Here is a 16,793-nt window from a genome sequence, read left to right on the forward strand (position 1 = left end):
ACATAATAGACTTGCCAATGGGGATCTGCTGAACCCAAATAGAGCGCATACACAGAGGAGAACTGCTAACAGACTGGGCATTGGGACCTTCTGAACTTTACACTGATCTGCTTTTATGCTGATTGTATTTTAACTTGAAACAGTCGTTCCATTGCTAGTTCTGAAGCGCTGTCTTTTACATTCACAATAAACAGGTGTTGCTTCCTTGCGCTGTTACCTGGGAGGACCAGGTTCATACTACTCAGGCATTTGCAGATTCCGGGTCAGCTGTCAATGTCATGTCTGTTAGATTCGCTAATCAATTCAGATTTCCATTGCTCCCTCTGGGGGAGCAGATTAAGATTACGGCTGTGGATGACTCCCCATTGCCCCTCACCATCACTCAGACTCCTGTATTGTTATGCCAGATTGGGGCCCTGCACAGGGAACAAATGCAGTTTCTGGTGTTAGAAATGTCCACGTCCACAGTCATCCTGGGCATGCCGTGGTTAAAAAAGCACTCACCAGACATTGATTGGGGTACCAGACAGTTGATAAGCTGGTCTCCATACTGTCATGATCACTGTTTAAAGCAGGTCCCTATTGCAGTTAGTGAAGTCCAAGTAGTTGGAACCATTGAACAGGATCCAGAACCCTCTGGGGTTCAGGTTGAGTTGGATTGGGCGTCAGAGCTGGGTCCTTTTCAACAGGAGGTCCCTGAAGGCAAACCAGAGGGTTTTTTTTTTGTTCCCCTCCAGTTTAGATTCAAAGTCTCGGAGGCATTTCATGCCCATAAAAATGCTGGTCACCCGGGAGTGGCTCGTACCCGAGAATTATTAAGTCGTAGTGTATGGTGGCCCTCAATCACTACTGATTGTAAGGAGTTTGTGGCTAGCTGTGCCGTTTGTGCCAGGAGCAAGGCTTCTAGGCAAGCGCCTGCTGGTACCTTACAACCTCTGCCAATGCCCGAGGAACCTTGGACTCACGTGGCCATGGATTTTGTTGGTGAATTGCTTTTCTCTGAGGGTAAAACGGTCAGTTGGGTGGTAGTCGACAGGTTCAGTAAGATGGCTCACTTCATCCCCTTGAACGGACCCCCTTCGGCACAGGAATTGACAGAATTGTTCGTTCTCCACATCTTCAGGCTGCATGGGATTCCCCAGGATGTGGTGTCAGATAGGGGAGTCCAGTTCACTTCTCGTTTCTGGAAAGCGTTTTGTCAGCGTATGGGGATGAAGTTATCGTTTTCCTCCGGCTACCACCCACAGACCAATGGTCAGACCCAGAGGGTAAACCAAGCTCTTGAGCAGTTCCTCAGGTGCTATGTGGCTGATGCCCAGACGAATTGGGTCAGATTTTTACCATATGCCGAGTTTGCCCACAATAATTTGAGGTCTGCTTCATCAGGATTCTCCCCGTTTCAGGTTGTTACGGGGAGATCACCCAAAATTTTCACCCCTGCCAGTGGTAGCTTTACCTTTTCCTGCTTTAGAAAACTGGTCAGAGAGAATGAGAGGCATCTGGGATAAGGTGAAGCAAAATTTGAGAAGAGCCTTTTCGACTCAAAAAAGGCACGCCGATAAGAGACGGTCGGTGGAATGGAAATTTGCACCGGGAGATGTGGTGTGGATTTCCACACGACACTTATCTCTAAGGCAGCCCTCTGTAAAATTGGGTCCCAAGTTTATAGGGCCCTACCCTATTTCTAAAAAGGTGAATAATGTTACCTATGTGGTGTCGCTTCCCTCCAATTTCAGGGGTGGTAGGACGTTCCACGTTTCGCTTCTGAAGCCTGCCGTATATGTGAATGCCACTCCTCCCCCCCCCCCCCTGTGGTGATTGATGGAGAACCAGAATATGAAATAGAGAAGATTTTGGATTCTCGGCGGGTACGCAAATCTTTGCAGTATCTGGTCCACTGGCGAGGGTATGGCCCTGAAGAGAGATCCTGGGTACCACTCTCTCGCATGCATGCAGAAGAACTCAGGATGGAGTTCCATAGATTGCATCCTGATAGGCCAGGTGGTGCGTGTCCGGAGTCCACGCCTAGAGCCTGTAAGAAACGAGGCAGCTGCGGCGAACAGCACCGCCGCCGCAGCTGCCTCCATGCGGCCATCCGTCCGTTCGGCGTCCTTCCGTGCAGGGGGTTGCCTTAGCGCGCGGGCGCGCGCACAGACGGGACCTTTATGCGGGGAGGAAGCCCGTCAGCTGACCTGCTGGTCGGCTGACGTCAGAGGAGACCCACGGTGCCCAGGATTGGCTGATGAGTAGGGGGCGTGCCAGTGAGGTCTCCTCTGCTTCATAAGCCTCCGGGCTTCATTATCACATTGTCTGCTGTCGTGAATACTTGCGTGTTAGCGCTCAGACCTTAGGCTAGTTCCCTGGTGTTGATGCTAAGGATTTCACACCAAGATTAGGATATTGCTACCTTGTGATTGTTATTTGTTTAGACTAGTTCCCTGGTGTTGATGCTAAGGATTTCACACCCAGACTAGGTTATTGTTTCTGTATTGATCTCCTGTGTATGACTCTTTGCAATTACCCTGACTCTGATCCTGCTTTCTGATCCTGTACTTTTGCCTATCTGTCTTCCTGTTGCTGAACCTCTACCTGATTCCCTATTACTCTCTTGTGTCACGATTCTGTACCGATACATACCTTCCTGTTGCTGAACCTTGCCTGCCTGAACATTCTACTCACCAGTGGGCCCTCGCCACTGGTGAGGTGTTTCTACGCCAGCTCCGCTGGTGAAGCAGTTCTACTAGGCTATAGTTCAGCCTTAATTACCTGCTCATTAGGTACCTGTCATTTTAGTATTACTGTATCTCGTAGACTGCAGTACAATCCGACCCACCCGCCCCTCGGGTGTTCATTTGCCTGCAGTATATTCTGAATCACCCGCCCCTCGGGAGATTCAGCCTCTTCAGTATTGTTTCTCCAGCTTGCTGGAGGTTATACGTTAGTGCACACTCAGTGTACTGTTTAGACCTCACCAGCCCCTCTGGTGAGGCCTCATTAAAGCATTAAAGTTACGGTTACACCAATCACTACACTCTCTGCTCTTTGTCTGCTATACTAGTATTATTGGTGATTCTGCAGATCACCCATAATCAGGTATAGCGTCTGTATTATTGGTGATTCTGCAGATCACCATATAATCAGACATCTGGGCAACGACACAAGACCGTTACAGACCCCTTACCTCACAGTCAGCAGTCATATGGCAGCCAATCAGCTAGCACCCCTTCCTGGACCCCCACCTATCAAAAATCAGTTACGGTGGCCATATTGGATTAATTCTCTGCTGGCTGCTGTGCTGACTGTTAGAGAAAGCAGGGTCAGACTTGCTGCAGATAGGTAGGGAGAGCATTAGCTAGACCTGTGTCCTTGATTCTTACTAGCTGTGAAAGCAAACATTGGTCTCCTGACTTTTCTTTGTATGTGACACTCTACAAACTACTGACACCCAGAGCTGTGTGCACACTCCTGCTGTTGTCTCATTAAGTTGCATGCACAGAGCCACTACAGTGCATTATTATTTCACTGTATTCTGATAGTACTATTGGATTTCTCTGTGTGTGACACTCCACAGCCCACTGACACCCAGAGCTGTGCATAATGGGATTTCTGCCCTTTAGGGGTTAAAAACTGACTCTGCGTCAACTCCGTAATTTCGTAACTTTTGGTGGAACTTTTGGCATGGATCCCTTCCGGCATGGTGTCCAGGTGTTAGACCCTTTGAAACAAGTTTTCCATTGCTTTTGTGATCTTTGTAGGTTTTAAAATTTTCCTGCCCATCGAAGTCTATGTCGGTTCGCCAGATTCGCCTGTTCGCGAACATTTTTCAGGAAGTTTGCGTTCGCAGTTCGCAATCTGAAAATTCTATGTTCAAGACATCTCTAGCTTACACCTCTCTCACACAGTGGCTGTCATTGGAAAGATGTTTTTGGTAGTATGCATTGTGTGATTATTTTGCATTTAGTGTTGGAGGGGGACCAGGGCCGGGTTTACCATAAGGCACTGTAGGCATGTGCCTTCAGGAGCCTGATGAAGGAAAGGCAGCTCCCTCCCCTCAATGAATGCCTCCCTTCTTCCCTATCCAGAGTACTGAGCGGGGTGTAAATAAGAGGTTACTTATCTGGGTCTCATCATTCCACTGATTAGATTTCCCTTCAGTCGGGGGCCCCTCTAGCTACTTAATACTGAAGGTACCTCTGGCTGCCTAACTTTAAGGGACACCTGTAGCTATTAAGGGCAAGGAAGTAAGGGAGAAGTGACAGCTGGGACAGCCAGCACACTTAGGTGCGGTTTGGTGGGGGTTTGTAGGTTCATGGAGGGCAAAGTCTAAGGTGCCAGAACATCTGTGACTGTAAGCTCCTGTGATGTAAATCCAGGCCTGAGGGGGACGCAGTAGTTCTGCGCCTGTGCAGTCCGCTCCGGCCCACGTAGCGGTGATTGACAGCGCCGCTCGCACAAGCCGACCCGGAGGTCGGCCTGACGTCATCACCGGGGACCGGGAGGGAGCTGCGGCGAACGGCTGTGTGCAGAGCTGCGGCGAGGGACATGCTGGGAGCTTGGGGCTGGAGGAAGCCCCGAGTAAGTAGTGCTTATTTTCTTACTTTTGCCCTGATAACTCCTTTAAGTCCTTATATAAATGTACTAGTTTGAAGAAGGCACATGTTATTCCTAGATTCTTATGTAAATGTATTGTTGTAAAGAAGGTAAAATATAAGATATTGGTAAATCCTTATGTAAATTTACAAGAGCCACCCCCCTTCCCTTCCCCAGGAATTATGGAACATTTTCCTAAAGTTCTTCCCAATGTTTGAAGAATTTATGAAATTTGATATAATTAATCATTTAATAGCTTTTGGTCCATTATGTAATATAAAATACCTTTTAGGCTTGCTTTATATCAAATGTAGTAAAAATGGGGTGGTTACAAATATTAGCCCCATGTGAATGTTTGTTTTCAAAACACACCTACAGTAATTAACCAGCTTTGAAACCACAACTGTGCAGTCAGTTGATTTCCTAACAAGGCAGGAGTCAATTTACTTCCTAACAACATTCAATCAGCATAAAAAGACTCCAAGGAACAGGGCACCTGAACACCTAAGAGGCACTACTGTTACTCATCATGCCAAAGACAAAGCAAATAAGTCTGGACTTCAGAAAGAAGATAGCAGAGGCTCATTATAAGGGGAAGGTCATTTTCAAGTGATTCACAGTGTCTAGAATTACTGTACGTTGCATTGTTGCGCAAGTACAAGGAGACAAATTCTGTATGAAAACCTGGCCATGGCCGTAAGCGCAAGATTTCTAGAACTCTGGAGGGGAAATCAGCAAGGAGCACTGGACATCTGCCAAGATGATTGTTGTTTACCCGGCCTCTTCTGGAGTTGATGTTTCAAGGAACACAGTTGTAAGGGCTCTACATCATGGTCATTGTCCCAGAAGAACCCCTTTACTCAAAGAGCATCAGGTTTGCTTGTGAACATTTGAAAGGTAAAGATGAGTTTTGGGAGTCTGTGCTTTGATCTGATTAGACTAAACTGGAACCGTTGGGGCACATGGATGTTGCTTATGTTTGGTGAAGAAAGGGAGAGGTTTTCAACCCTAGTAATTCCCACAGTTAAACATAGTGGTGGGAGCATCATGCTGTGTAGCTGTTTTGCAGCCTCAGGCTCAGGGACCCTTCATTGGGTGCATGGTATCATGAAAAACGAAAATGATATTGGCATTTTGAGCGAGAATATGTAGAAATCTGCTAATAGTTTAGGCTTAAGTTGTCACTGGGTCTACCAACAAGACAATGACCCAAAGCATACATTCAAAAAAGGATACTAAAACCAAGATCCTAGAGTGGCCCGCACTGAGCCCAGACCTCAGACCTATTAAGAATCTGTGGTTCATGCTCAAAGTGAATGTTTCTGCTCAGAAGAAGTCATGCAATTTTGACCAATTAGATCTGTCTGCAATGGAAGAATGGGCCAAAATCCCTCAGGAAACCTGTGGCAACCTAGTAAATAACTACTCTAATTAATGGCCAGGGGGCTAATAATTTTGCATGTCTAATTTTTGCCCTTTCTTGTTTCAACTAAAATATTCTAAATAAACTTGGGGGACATTATTTTTGTTTTTTTTATAGTGTATTTGTTTCTAAAATAACAAACACTTGATGACAATTCAGCAAAATGCAGGGATGTTTCTTCAGGCGTAGCAAGTAGGGAGATGACCAGCACATCAGCATTCAGAAAATGATCAGGGTGCAAACACAGTCCTATGGCTTCACATACAGCATGCATCCGCCAGAGCAAGACTTCCAACAAACTTGAAGAAAAGAGAGTGGCGGGCACCGATGCTCGTGTACCATAAAAACATTTATTGGCATCAGATGGTAAACCAAAGGAGGACCCCGATGGAGAGCGCTCCCCCCTACCTTACAGCTGTTTCACAACAGAGGTTGTTTCCTCAGAGGCTAAGCGGGGGTGCAGAGAGGCCGGTGACTGCGTCATGTTCGTGCTCCGTCTTGTATCAAAGCAGTGCGTCTGACGTCATCAGCCGTGTGTGGCAGACCTCCCCCTCCAATCGCATACACAGAGCCATACGTGTGCTGCAGTAGCTAGCGCCTATCCTTGAGGTGGGCGGGACACAGGCTGGCCTATCACATCTTACCATTCACGAGTGATGCTAATGCCAGCCTGTGTGTACTCCCAATTCACTCCTCCCCCCATGGCCATAGCAACGCGCAACAGTATGCTATACACTAAGAGGAGGAAACCATAAAAACCAGGCATAGGAGGCCGGAGTGCAAGTGTAAACCGCATAGTATATCCTATCTAGAGCACTCAAAAAATCACTACATACATAGGCAAGAAAGACAATAGAGAAGCACATGAATTCAGATTGGGGAGACCATATACGTGTAAGATCACCAGTGACTAGGAGAGTCCCCCCCCCCCCTCATTATACAGAAGAATTAATATAGCAGAACATCTGCAAGTTGCAGTGTTTAAATATTTAAATGCTTTACTTGTGTTACTACTCAAGGTTTGCTTTCAATTTCCACCAATTCCTCTCAGAAGAAATATCCTGTCCTTCTTCTTGCGTGCTATAGTTTAGGTTGATTTCTTTACTTGAATATAGTTCGCTTTTACCTGTTCAATTTCAGTTTACAGTATACTTTTGCATTTTTCTCCTACATAGCCATTTCAGTTCCTCGCATACATTCCTGTAAAGTTAGTTCTTGTTGTTCACAGGAAAGTACAACGTTACTCTACTGACATCTACTGGGGGCGCTGAGTTAGATCATCTTCAGCTACCTCAAATAAAAAATTGCCTTCCAGATTTAGTATATAGCCTTTTAGTAAGAGGACTATTTGGTTTATTTTGGTCCCTTGCAGACTCCTAGTGATTCTAGGTCACTTGGAGCTTCATAACACTACACCTATTTCAAAATTTATTTTCATATATATAAAAGATACTGGCATCTCATGGGAAGTGATTATGAACTACAATTATCAAGCGTCATTGTGCCTCTGTGCACAGGCGCAGAGCACTCCTGGCCATGTACTCCTGCGCAATACCGCCCGACTCCGGCAACCTGGGCTAAGCCATGCCGGAGAATTTCAGTATTAAGGAGGGGGACTTTTCAGTTTATTCTTCAGCTCTGGTATCCTTTAAGGACCCCCAGCCCGCAGCCATGTTGTATTGGAGTCAGTGGCGTAGCTAAGGAGCTATGGTCCCCGTTGCAAGTTTTACATGGGGCCCTACAAGTACTCTATACATAACAATTGCTACAGTGCACCAAAACCTGCCAAGGACAGCCAAAATATGAGAGGTGCAAGAAGGGGATGGGGAACAGTTTGTTAATGATTACTTCTATTTAAAGCATCTATATAAGTGATTATTACTAGCACAGGACTAATAAAGAGCTAATACTGCGGTTGAGGGAGGGCCCCTCGGTGCCCCTCTGGCCCAAGGGCCCCAATGCGGTTGCAACCTCTGCACCCCCTATTGCTACGCCACTGATTGGAGTGCATCTGCACAAAGAGATGTTTAGATGCTCCACTTTAGTAGTAAATGGGATTATTATAAAATGAGGTTGTTACTGTTACATTTGCATTTGATAGATGTTCTTCATTGCCTCTTCATTGTGACTGGAACAAAAAGTGCGTCTGATGTCAGTACAGGTATTTCCTCTCTTCTGTGCTTGTCAAAACATGGGCAAGAAGACACTGGCAGCAACAGTATTTTTTTCAGCCACTTCCTTTGTATTTCAGTGCTATGGAAAGCCTCATACTTCTCCTCTCTCCATAGGACAGTACATGTTGCTTAGCCAAGCCAAGTGTGTATGGACTTTAGCTGCCTTTTTGATAACTGTCAGATGAAGTGATCATGCTTTCAGTATACAAAGGATGAGTGTCTTTGCAGGGTTTTAGACCGCACGATCTATAACAATATGCTAAGATCCAGGGCCGTTTCTTGCCCTGTTCAGCCGGTTCTGCTGAACGGGGCGCCGATGAGAGACAGATTGGGGGGGCGCCAGGCAGAAGCAGAAGGATGTGACTGCTAGGAGCCGATGACGCGCGGATGCGGTGCAGCGAGAGGCAGGAGAAGCTGTGCGCACCAGCGCGATCACCGGCTTCAGTTCCTAGTTCATCAAGGGGTGCAGGTATGGCTAGTGCTATGGGCGCCATAGCACCCATGGGCGCCATGCCTGCACCCAACCTGTGACTCTGCAGCCTCTGTGCGCCCGCCGCCACCGCAGCCATTACTCAGACCTCCGATCAGCGGCGAAGAGAAGGCGCATGGCACGCGGACAAAGTACCGACTGCACTTGCGGAAGTGACGTCATTAGTCACACTTCCCTAATTTGAAGCGCAGACGGGTGTGTGCGTACCATGCGCACCATGCGCCCTTTCCTCACTTCGCTGCCGATCGGAGGTCTGATTGCTTCAAATGACATGAAGCCAGCATGGACGGGTGAAGGCAGCGCTGATCTTATTAAGAAACTGTGAGTAGGGGGCACCGCAACTATCAATACCTAACCTACGGGGGTCCCTGTCACTACTTAACCTACGGGGGTCCCTGTCACTACTTAACCTACGGGGGTCCCTGTTACTACTTAACCTACGGGGGTCCCTGTCACTACTTAACCTACGGGGTCACTGTCACTACTTAACTTACGGGGGTCCCTGTTACTACTTAACCTACGGGGGTCCCTGTTACTACTTAACCTACAGGGTCACTGTCACTACTTAACCTACGGGGGTCCCTGTCACTACTTAACCTACGGGGGTCCCTGTCACTACTTAACCTATGGGGGTCCCTGTTACTACTTAACCTACGGGGGTCCCTGTTACTACTTAACCTACGGGGGTCCCTGTCACTACTTAACCTACGGGGTCACTGTCACTACTTAACTTACAGGGGTCCCTGTTACTACTTAACCTACGGGGGTCCCTGTCACTACTTAACCTACGGGGTCACTGTCACTACTTAACCTACGGGGTCACTGTCACTACTTAACTTACAGGGGGTCCCTGTCACTACTTAACCTACGGGGGTCCCTGTTACTACTTAACCTATGGGGTCCCTGTCACTACTTAACCTACAGGGTCACTGTCACTACTTAACTTACGGGGGTCCCTGTTACTAATTAACCAACGGGGGTCCCTGTCACTACTTAACCTACGGGGTCACTGTCACTACTTAACTTACGGGGGTCCCTGTCACTACTTAACATATGGGGGTCCCTGTCGCTACTTAACCTAGGAGGTCACTATCAAACCTAGGGGGTCTCTGTCACTACCTGATCTTGGGGTCCCTGTCACTACCTAGCCTAGCGGGTCCATGTCACTACATGATCTTGGGGTCCCTGTCACTACCTAACCTTGGGGTCCCTGTCACTACATAACCTTGGGGGTCTCTGTCACTGCCTTACCTGTGGGTCCCTGCCACTATCCTACCTGTGGGTCCCTGCCACTATCTAACCTAGGGGGTCCCTGTCACTACATGACCTGGGAAGGCACCTGTCCCTACCTAAACTGGGGATCCCTGTCACAACCTAACCTTGGGGGGCATCTGTCACTACCTAAACTAGGGGGGCCCTGTCACTAAACCTTGGGAGACACCTGTCACTGTCTAAACTCGGGTCCCTATCACTACCTAACCTGGGGGGGGGTCACCTGTCAATGCCTAAAGTGGTGGGCCCCTGTCACTACTTAACCTGGGGAGGCACCTATAACTGCCTAAACTGGGGGGCTGGCTATACTGGGGACACCTCTAGCTGCATAATACTGGGGGATCACACCTGGGTACCCATTGGAATTGGTGGGCCTGTGTACATAATACCTTTGGGGGTAATTTTAGTGACCTAATACTATCTGAGGGGTACATCTGTCTACCGAATACTGCTAATTAGGGGACTTACAGGACAATTGCTAATTCAGGGACAGCTCTGAATACCTAATATCTAGTGACACTTCTGGCTACCTAATACTGCTACATAGGGGCAAATGGCTACATAATTCTGTTGAGCATGACTACTTAATTTATGTATATAAGTTGTACTTGGCTACTTAATTATTTTATTTTAAGACACCAGGCTATTTAATTTGTTTATCTTGAGGCACCTGGTTGCTTAAATATTTTATCTGGAGGTATGTGACTACTCAATTATTTTGTCTGGTCTAGATACTTGTTACTATTTAATATTTTTGTGGGGCAGCATGGGAGTACTTGATTCTTATATCTGGAGGCATGGATCTGTTTTATCTGGAAGCACGTGACTAGTTTTTTCATAAATTCAGGCACATGGTTACTAACAAATGTACGGTAGAAAGAGTGTGGTTTTCACAGAGGAGGGGGATCTGATGGAGGGGTCTAGGGACAATTTTTTAGAGTGAAGCCAATTAACTTATCTGTATGTTTTTGGTATGTGGGAGGAAACCGTAGTGCCCGGAGGAAACCCACGCAGACACAGGTAGAACATACAAACTGGCTGGGATGTTGACCTGGCTGGGATTCGAACCGGGAACCCAGCGTTGCAAGCGAGAGTGCTAACCACTATGCCACCGTGCTGTCCCATGTACTGGGAGGGGGGTTGTGGGGTCAGGCCAGTGGGATTGCAACATTTCTCTCAATAAACCTTGTGTTAAGCATAAGTAAAAAATTAAAAAAAATGGTGAGTTGGTTTCAAGAAGCCTTTTGATATGATTTCACTTAGCAGCTCAGATTTTGGGGAAGTAGGGGGGGGGGGAGGGGGAAGGGTTGGGGGGAGGCATATTTTTTGACTCTCGAACTAGGTGAAATTTAGCCTAGAAACTGCCCTGCTAAGATCAACAACATAACACAGCTTGTCAAGAAACACCCATGCAGCTTGCTAAAGCTGCATGACCACCAGAAACTCAGGAGAGATTTCTATATTTCTGGGAAGAAAGGTTAAGACAGAACAAAGACATGGAAGCAGTATAGGACCCCTAACAAGAGCAAAATAAGTAATGTTAAACATTTCAGTTATTGATCAGTTTTATTTAATTTTTCTATGAAACAGCATGTTCTCCAGTTTTGTGTACAGATATCTTTTTATGTATTAAATGAAAGTGTTAAATAATATTATAAAACATGTTAAATAGCATCATATAAGTTAATACATGATGAGACATTGACTGAACATTTATTTGTTTCTAGTATGTGGGGTACCGCGTTTTTCCAGATCAAAGTTGCTAAGAATATCTGGTGGAAGTTTAGCCAAAAGAGGCATCTCTCCATGGATCGCCATGTTATCCAGTGCAGAAAGCGGGCGTGCATTTTGTGGTGGTGCTCTAATTGGTAAGCACCAGTAGGCAGTAGCCTTTTATTTGTTACCTATATAATCACTGAAACATACAGAACAGTAATGTAGATGGTTTGCAGGAAACCTTTAATTGTATGGTCTCAAAGAACACTTGAAGTGAGAGGGATATGGATGCTGATTTTAAAGCTGGCCACTAACGGTCCAATTTCTAGCGAAAAATCATTCAAATGATCATAAATTCTGATCGGATTGGTTGTAAATAATCTCCTTTGGTGGACACTATCGATTATGAACGAGTGAAAAAAATGTCGCCCGGATGAATTTTCGTCGAACAAAAATTTGGATTTTCTTGGTGGTCGTGATAGATAGGAAGCAATGATTGGCTAGTTGATGGTGTAGTGAACAATTTTTCGTCCGATCAGAATTTCTGATCGCTCGAACGATTTTTCGCTAGAAATTGGACCGTTAGTGGCCAGCTTAACAATGATTTTTCTGACAACTGGCAATTTTTTGAGCAGTGAGCAATTTTTTTGCGGTTTTGCGACATGGGTACAGACGAGCAGTTACGCAAACAATTTTCGTTGACGGGAGGTGATATTGACAAAATACACACAGAATAGTGGGGATTTCAAGGTCTGATTACTTTTTCCATTATGCTAGAAAACATCCGATTTTAGTGGCGAACTAAGGGGGTGGCGGCAGGAGCGGGCTGCTCCGGGTGTCACCATGGCAGGGGGTGAAACTGAAGTCCTGTGCAGCCACCCTGAAGTAAAATGAGTGGATGCAGTGCTGTGATAACTCACCTGCTGCTGCTCACCTTAGTTCACCGATGCGTTCTCCTGTGACCGCTAGGGGAGAGCTGAGCGGTGACATGAGGACGCATCGTTGGACTTCAGTGTGCAGCAGCAGGTGAGATATCACAGCACAGCTTCCGCTCGCAATACTATGCATTGCTGATTGAGGTACCCCCACCCCACCTATGCCTGAATTGCCCATCTGCACCTAACACTAACTGGAGTCTCCACATATGCCTACCACTAACCTAACCCCATACATACACCTAACACACTAACCCCCACCACCTTCACCACCCCCACATACACCTAACACTAACCTCCCTTATACCTACTCCTAACACTAACCTCCCCTATACCTACACCTTACCTCTGCACTGAACTTTGCACTCACTCACTCATTTAATACCCAGCACTGGGTGTCAAATGCCCTAGGTACACCACTGCCTGACCCCCAATTTATTTGCAGCTGTAAAACTAAATCATTCTTGAGAAAGTTGCTAATTTAGTAACAAATTAAGTAATGAAGCTCAGATGTAATGATGATGACCATCACAAAGAATTGCACCATCTTTGGACTATATAATGCCTTTATGCATGTATATTTACAGGTAACAAATGGATTGTTACTGCTGCTCATTGCCTGCACAATGAAGTAACCCCAGAGGAAAAGAGTCTTACGCCAGAGCACATTTTCTCTCTGTCATATTTCAACATCACACTAGGTAAGGGAGGGACTTTTCTTCAACTTTGTCTTGTGAAAAAGGATTTTCAAAACAACCTTAATGTCCAAACTGGTGTTTCAGGGTCAAAAGTTTCAACTCTTTAAATATGAGATTTACATGGACTTATGTGGAATCCGGATGCCCCTTTAATTAAAGGCCCCTCAGATATCTGACCTACCCAGGTAAAAAAAGTAAAAAAATACCCACCTTGTGGTGGAGATTTTAAAGGAATAAGCACACAAGATCTTAAATACTTTTTAAAAATATATCTTATGTTCTTCATCTGTAGTAATCTGTATTCCTCTGTATATTTTAATCTGTATAGTTATTTGTCCTGTATAGTTATGATCAACAGTTTTCACAGTTTCTTGTGGGAGGAGTTTCACCACAATATCAGTCATACAGCACCCCCTGATGGTCTGTTTGTGAAAAGGAATAGATTTCTCATGTAAAAGGGGGTATCAGCTACTGATTGGGATAAAGTTCAATTCTTGGTCGGAGTTTCTCTTTAAATTAACTAATACAATACACTACTTGCAGTTTACATGTACAAGTGTTACATTTACAAGGAAGCAAACCAAGTGTATATATTATTATTATTAATTATTATCATCATCATCTGTGCATATATTATTTCATAACGGAAATATAATACCCAGTATTATTATTGTTATTATGATTATTATTATTATCGTCTTCATAATCATTAGTGTATATACTTCTTCATAACAGGGAAATATAGAACCCAGAAAAAAGATGACACAGAACAAGTATTCCAAGCCAAGAATGTATTTCTTCATCCAGATTATGATACCATCAGCTTTCAGAATGATATTGCCCTTGTAGAGCTTTCAGAAAAAGCCTTCCTCAATGACTATGTGATGCCTGTATGCTTACCAGAGGAAGATGTACAGCCAGGTAGTAATGTTTATTTTTGGCTATTTATAAAGGATAAAATAACATTTTCTCCTGCACATTGGAATGTAAAAGAGAACAAATAATTAGTACAACAACATTTGTAAAGCTCTTCTCTCCCAGTAGACTAAAAGCCCATGTGTAACGATCGGTGAAGCACAGAGAGGATCTGATTACCGGTGATCTGCAGTATCACTGGGAATACAGACATATACCAGATTATAAGTGATCTGCAGTATCACAGATAATCCGATATACCAGCTAACCTCTGTTCACCTGAGTAGAGTGTAGTGTTAGGTGCAACAGTAACACTTAGAGGACTAGGCCTCAGTGCGGTAAGGAGTACTGCACGGATTCCTTCCGAAGACCTGAACTCTCCAAGGCGGGAGGAGTCAGGTCGAGAGTAGGAAGGATCGTCTGAAAGTGACACTCAGGAGGAGGTGTCACTAACAGTAAGGTCGGTTCTCGAGGTAGGACAAGCCAGGTCGTAAACACACGGACAGATAAAGTACAGATACAGAAGGCAGAGGCGGAGTCTAGGTACAGGCAGGGTTCGGCAACAGGGTATCAGAAATATCGAGGTACAAGATCAGGAGGCAGAAGCAGAGTCTAAGGACGAGACAGGGTTCGGCAACAGAGTATCAGAATGGCAAGGTACAAGATCAGAATACAGGAGGATAGTCAGGCAGGCAAAAAGTCATAACAGATAATCACAATCAAACTAGTACTTTAGCTATCAACAGAATCTAGCTAAGTGTAGGATTACAGCTCCAGCTGGTCCCGGCACACTTAAGGATCTGACTACAGGTCTGAGTGCTCCCACGTATGTGTTCGCAACGCCAGACAACCAGCAACTGAGCATCCTACAGTATATATACACATGGGGCTGCCCAGCACCTCCCATAGTGCTGGACCAATGAAAAGGGGAAGCCAGTGTCAGCTGACCAGCCTGGTCAGCTGACTACTTCTGGCTATCATATATTCCCTGCCTGAGTGCGCGCGCGCGTCACTCTAAATCTAGAGGGACTATGTGTCCCAGCCACACCAGCACCGCTCTGCGGTGCCTCCACCATGGGGCCATGCGCGCTAACCGCCGCGTCCAACGCGACGGTTTCTCCGCGCTCCGCCATGCCCTGCACGGGGACAGCCGCCTCAGACTGAGTGGAGGCAGCTGCCTCCCCGTGCTCTGCCCCGCCGTTCGCGGAAAGAGCCACCTGCCGCTGACTTATGGCGGCGGCTCTTCTGCGTTTCTTGACATGCTTTCTGCAAATTCTCTTTAACCATTCCCCAATTGTCCCTGAGTGACCTCTGCCAATCCTCCAGTGCTGGAAATGGAGTGGAGGCCACTGGCAATGGGGAGAATTTAGGCAACCTCCCATTTACTATCTGAAACGGAGAGAACCCTGAGGAGGAACTTTTCAAGTTATTGTGTGCAAACTCCGCGAAAGGCAAGAACTTGACCCAATCGTTCTGTGCCTCCGCAACATAACATCTCAAAAATTGTTCCAAAGCCTGATTGACCCTCTCCGTTTGCCCATTGGTCTGTGGGTGGTAGCCCGACGAGAATGACAGCTCCATGCCCATTTGATGACAAAATGCCCTCCAAAATCCAGACACAAATTGGACTCCCCTATCTGACACAATGTTTTCCGGAATGCCATGCAACCGGAAGACGTGGACGATGAACAATTCGGCCAGTTCCTGAGCCGAGGGGAGTCCTTTCAGGGGCACAAAGTGGGCCATTTTGCTAAAGCGGTCGACTACCACCCAAATGACCGACATGCCTTCAGACCTGGGCAATTCTCCCACAAAATCCATGGACAGATGTGTCCATGGCTCACTCGGGGTGGGCAAAGGCTGCAACCTTCCCACAGGTGCCAGCCGGGAGGGTTTACTTTTAGCACAAACCGCACATTCCCTGACAAATTCCTTGCAGTCTGTTGCCATGGAAGGCCACCAAGCACACCTGGCAATCAGATCCTGCGTTCTGACAGCACCAGGGTGACCAGCGTTCTTATGGGCATGGAACATTTGTAATACCTGTAGACGAAAAGGCAGTGGGATAAACAAAACCCCCTCGGGTCCCCCTCCCTCAGGGACATCCTGCTGAAAAGGACCCAAAACCCCTGCCCAATCCTCCCAGGTCTCTGTGGCTGCAACCACTAACCTCTGAGGGATGATGGACTCAGGAGCGGGGGGCTGTGCTGTCTCTTGTTCGAAACATCTGGACAAGGCATCTGCCTTGATGTTTTTGCTGCCTGGAGTGTACGTGATTATAAATCTGAACCTCGTAAAAAATAAAGACCAACGGGCCTGACGAGGACTCTTAGCCCCCTCGATGTATTCCAAATTCTTATGATCAGTGTAAACCGTGATCGTATGTTCTGCCCCCTCCAACCAATGGCGCCATTCTTCAAATGCCAATTTAATGGCCAGAAGTTCCCGGTTGCCTATATCGTAGTTTTTCTCTGCTGGAGAAAATCTACGGGAAAAATAAGCGCACGAATGTAATCTGCCCTGCAACCCTGACCGCTGCACAGCACCGCCCCCACCCCCACCTCCGAGGCATCGACCTCC

General features: G+C 46.4%; 1 protein-coding gene across 1 annotated transcript in view; it reads left to right on the top strand.

Moving 5' to 3' along the window:
* Nucleotides 1-16,793, top strand: part of MASP1 (MBL associated serine protease 1) — a 152,659-nt gene that overhangs the window by 109,750 nt on the left and 26,116 nt on the right. Inside the window, exons 11-13 of the mRNA XM_068281227.1 lie at nt 11,677-11,817; nt 13,188-13,301; nt 14,034-14,219. Of these exons, the coding sequence (XP_068137328.1) occupies nt 11,677-11,817; nt 13,188-13,301; nt 14,034-14,219 (441 nt within the window). The remainder of the gene's footprint in view (nt 1-11,676; nt 11,818-13,187; nt 13,302-14,033; nt 14,220-16,793) is intronic.

Source organism: Hyperolius riggenbachi, chromosome 4, assembly GCF_040937935.1.
Source record: "Hyperolius riggenbachi isolate aHypRig1 chromosome 4, aHypRig1.pri, whole genome shotgun sequence".
Lineage (NCBI taxonomy): Eukaryota > Metazoa > Chordata > Amphibia > Anura > Hyperoliidae > Hyperolius > Hyperolius riggenbachi.